The sequence below is a fragment of the Salvelinus sp. IW2-2015 genome, unplaced genomic scaffold (assembly GCF_002910315.2).
Source record: "Salvelinus sp. IW2-2015 unplaced genomic scaffold, ASM291031v2 Un_scaffold8070, whole genome shotgun sequence".
Lineage (NCBI taxonomy): Eukaryota > Metazoa > Chordata > Actinopteri > Salmoniformes > Salmonidae > Salvelinus > Salvelinus sp. IW2-2015.
Genome location: NW_019949330.1, coordinates 2,876 through 7,054, shown reverse-complemented (window position 1 = coordinate 7,054; position 4,179 = coordinate 2,876). Strand labels below are relative to the sequence as shown.

The 4,179-nt window shown below is 44.3% G+C and overlaps 1 protein-coding gene across 1 annotated transcript in view; it reads right to left on the bottom strand.

The window, feature by feature from the left end:
- LOC112079457 (meteorin-like protein) overlaps window positions 1-4,179 on the bottom strand; it is a 7,252-nt gene that overhangs the window by 2,641 nt on the left and 432 nt on the right. The window contains exon 2 of the mRNA XM_024145405.2: window positions 2,222-2,537. Within this exon, the coding sequence (XP_024001173.2) occupies window positions 2,222-2,537 (316 nt within the window). The remainder of the gene's footprint in view (window positions 1-2,221; window positions 2,538-4,179) is intronic.

Here is a 4,179-nt window from a genome sequence, read left to right as displayed (position 1 = left end):
AAGGGAGACTTCCTGTTCACGGGAGCGTACGGTTCGGGGAGGCCTGGATGGGGTGTGCCCCGAGATACAAGGACTTCCTCAGACTGTACCAGGAGGCAGAGCAGAGTGGGACTAACCCCTGTCAGGTGGACTCAGACTGAGGTCAGGGAGCTCCTGCCACACCCACAACAACAGGCCTCTTCCTGAATGGACAGCAGACTCAGGTCTGGCCGAATGTGGATACTAACTGAGAGGGGTGCAGACAGACACACACAGATGGACAGACAGACTGGCCCAGACAACAGACACCTTCTGATCCTACTGTTTCCTGCCCTGGAGCTCCTGAATGTTGCCAAGCAGCATTGCAACTGTTGGACTAATTTCTCAAAGCCAACATTGTGTTGTTGTTCCGGAATGTCATAGCCTGTTCCGGAATGTTCTAAGACTGTCTAGAATGTTCTAAACCTGTTCCATTGACGTTCCATTGGAATGTTCTCAGACTTCCATTCTCTGAGACGTACATCAACTGTCAGGTGATGTGAGGTTTGTAATGTAGCAGACCTTCTCTGGAACTGATGTGTTTAAAATGTGAACCATGAACATTTCTGAAACGGAGGATCCAACTGCTTTGTGAAAAGCTTCATGTACAGTTTGAAGATGTTTCTTATGAAAGAAATGTAACATTAAAAGCCTGCTTTTTATTTGTGATTTATTTGTTTTATGAAAAATGTAGAAGTGCAATTTACAGTCGTTATTATGTCCTCAGGCTGTTGAATTATTAACCCCTTTTTGTTATTAAAAGTTTATTCCTTGGAACATCGCGTGTGTTTTGGTGTGTGTGTGTGCGCAGGTTTTTTGTGATGCAGTGTGTGTGTGAAGTGAATATATATATTTAAACAAACCAAATCACCAAGGACAAAACCAACCTAAGAGTCCACAGACAGACTTCAGTGTTCATGGCCATTTCCTATTGAAGACTTTCATTGTTCCTGTTAGGAATGTTTAGTCTCCTCACCTTGCAGGGCGGTGCAGAGTTTACATGTCTACTCACAATGAAGGTCAGTGTGTTGACAGAGTAGAGGTAAACCAGTAAACGCTAGTAGACCCTGATCACATTAGGGGCTGGATTCAATCTGTTTCGCTGCAAGTCAGCGTTGCAGTTGTGAATTCAAATTGAAACCCAATGTTCCCGAGTTAGCGGTCCCGTGTGGCTCAGTTAGTGTCCCGTGGGCTCAGTTGGTAGAGCAAGGCGCTTGCAACGCCAGGGGTTGGTTCATTCCCCACGGGGGACCAGGATGAAATTGTATGAACTTTCCAATTTGTAAGTCGCTCTGGATAAGAGCGTCTGCTAAATGACTTAAATGTAAAATGTTAGCGGAGACTTCATTCACGCTGAACGCTGCTTATGTCGCTCAGTAGGAAAGGAACTTCACCCACTTAAATGTCCCCGGGCCGGGCCTCACCCCACACTGCCCGGGCATCCTCACCCTGCCTGTCCACCTCCTCACTCTCACTCCCCCTGACACAAACACCTGAGTCTTCTGTCTGTACAGGCGGCTTATCGCCACGGTGACCGACAACTGCTCCGCCTCCTGCTCCACCCCCTGGATGGTGCCCCTCCCCACTGCAGAGAGGAGGAGAGGAGAGTGTTAATATATGTTAGAGTACTACAGTACAGTATACTGATTCAACATAACAAATACTACAGTACAGGATACTGATACAGCATAACAAATACTACAGTATACTGATACAGTATAAAAAATACTACAGCACAGTATACTGATACAGCATAACAAATACTACAGTACAGTATACTGATACAGCATAACAAATACTACAGTATACTGATACAGCATAACAAATACTACAGTACAGTATACTGATACAGCATAACAAATACTACAGTATACTGATACAGTATAACAAATACTACAGTACAGTATACTGATACAGCATAACAAATACTACAGTACAGTATACTGATACAGTATAACAAATACTATAGTACAATACAAACTGTGCCATAACAACAAGAGTAACATTTAAAGGTCCAGTTTGTGTGCGAGCCAACCAAATGCACATAGAAATATGAGTTATAGATCTGTCATTCTCATTGAAAGCAAGTGTAATAAGCAGTAGATCAGTTAGCATCCAGGAAACGGCAGAGTCATTTTGACCTACTGTACCTTTAATGAGTATACATAAAAGGATGCATAAAGGGTTTGTAAATAGTTCTTACCAAAGTCGCTGGTGCAGACCGCTAACAGCACCTCAGCATCACTGCAGGGCTGACAGGGAGCTGTGGACAGAGAGGAGGCCGAAGGATGAGTCCCGGGACAAAACACAGACAGAGAAGAGAGAGAAGAAGAGATGAGCTGCAGGACAAAAGACAGACAGAGAAGAGAGAGAGAGAGAGAAGAAGAGATGAGCTGCAGGACAAAAGACAGACAGAGAAGAGAGAGAGAGAAGAAGAGATGAGCAGCAGGACAAAAGACAGACAGAGAAGAGAGAGAAAGAGAAGAAGAGATGAGCTGCAGGACAAAAGACAGACAGTTCTACCAGGGATCAAAGTGAGGCCTTCATTATGTAATGTCATACAACCCTATCAAAAACTAGCCATCAACTCTAGCCCTTAACTTCCAACTACTTCAACAGTCACACAGCAGGTCATTGAAGACACGTGCCGCACACGCACAGGAAGTGGGCTGTGGCCCGTAGGGAAACACGTGCTGTAATTAATTTCAGCTCTCCCAGATGGTTGCTTATTTACCCAGCAGCCCAGGCAGAACAGGCAGGCCAACAGGGAGGCAGCAGGACGGGAGTCTCCTGTTATGGACTATGACTTTACACCAAACAGAGAGGACCAGGTCCTCACTGTCTGTCTGTCAGCCTGAGGTACAGGACAGGGTCTACTCATTAAACAGGCCTGGTGCTGGGAGGGGATGTGTGGGGTAGGGGGAGGATACATGTTTTGATGGTAAAACAGGTTCTGTAACATGTTTCATGGGTAACAACCACCAGGTCTGTAACCATGTTTCATGAGTCAAACAGGTCTGTACACCATGTTACATGAGGTCACCCAACCAGGTCTGTAACCATTGTTTGCATCAGGGTCAAAATGCCAGGTCTGTAACCATGTTTACATGAGGTCAAAACAGGTTGTAGCATGTTCTACAGACTGAGGTAAACCAGGTTATGTACCCATGTTTACATGAGGTCAAACACCAGGTTCTGTAACCATGTTACATGAGGTCAAAAACGCTATGTAATGAGTCAAAGTCTGTAACCATGTTTACATGAGGTCAAAACCAGGTCTGTACCATGTTTACATGAGGTCACAAACCATGGTCTGTAACCATGTTTGCATGAGGTCAAAACCAGTCTGTAACCATGTTTGCATGAGTCAAAACCAGGTCTGTAACCATGTTCATGAGGTCAAACCAGGTCTGTATGACACATCGTTTGCATGAGGTCAAAACAGGTCTGTAACCATGTTTGCATGAGGTCAAACCAGGTCTGTAAAAACATGTTTACATGAAGGTCAAAACCAGGTCTGTAACCATGTTTACATGAGGTCAAACCAGGTCTGTAACCAGTTACATGAGGTCAAACATGGTCTGTAACCATGTTTACATGAGGTCAAAACCAGTCTTACCATGTTTACATGAGGTTCAAAACAGGTCTGTAACCATTTACATGAGGTTCAAAACCAGTCTGTACCATGTTTGCATGAGTGCAAAACCAGGTCTGTAACCATGTTTAACATGAGGTCAAAACCAGGTCTGTAACCATTGTTTGCATGAGGTCAAAACCAGGTCTGTAACCATGTTTGCATGAGGTCAAAACCAGGTCTGTAACACATGTTTGCACTGAGGTAAACCAGGTCTGTAACCATGTTACATGAGGTCAAAACCAGGTCTGTAACCATGTTTACATGAGGTCAAAACCAAGGTCTGTAACCATGTTTACATGAGGTCAACCAGGTCTGTAACCATGTTTACATGAGGTCAAAACCAGGTCTTAACCATGTTTACATGAGGTCAAAACCAGGTCTGTAACGTCATGTATTTACATGAGGTCAAAACCAAGGTCTGTAACCATGTTTCATGAGGTCAAAACCAGGTCTGTAACCATGTTTGCATGAGGTCAAACCAGGTCTGTACCATGTTTGCATGAGGTCAAAACAGGTCCTGTAAT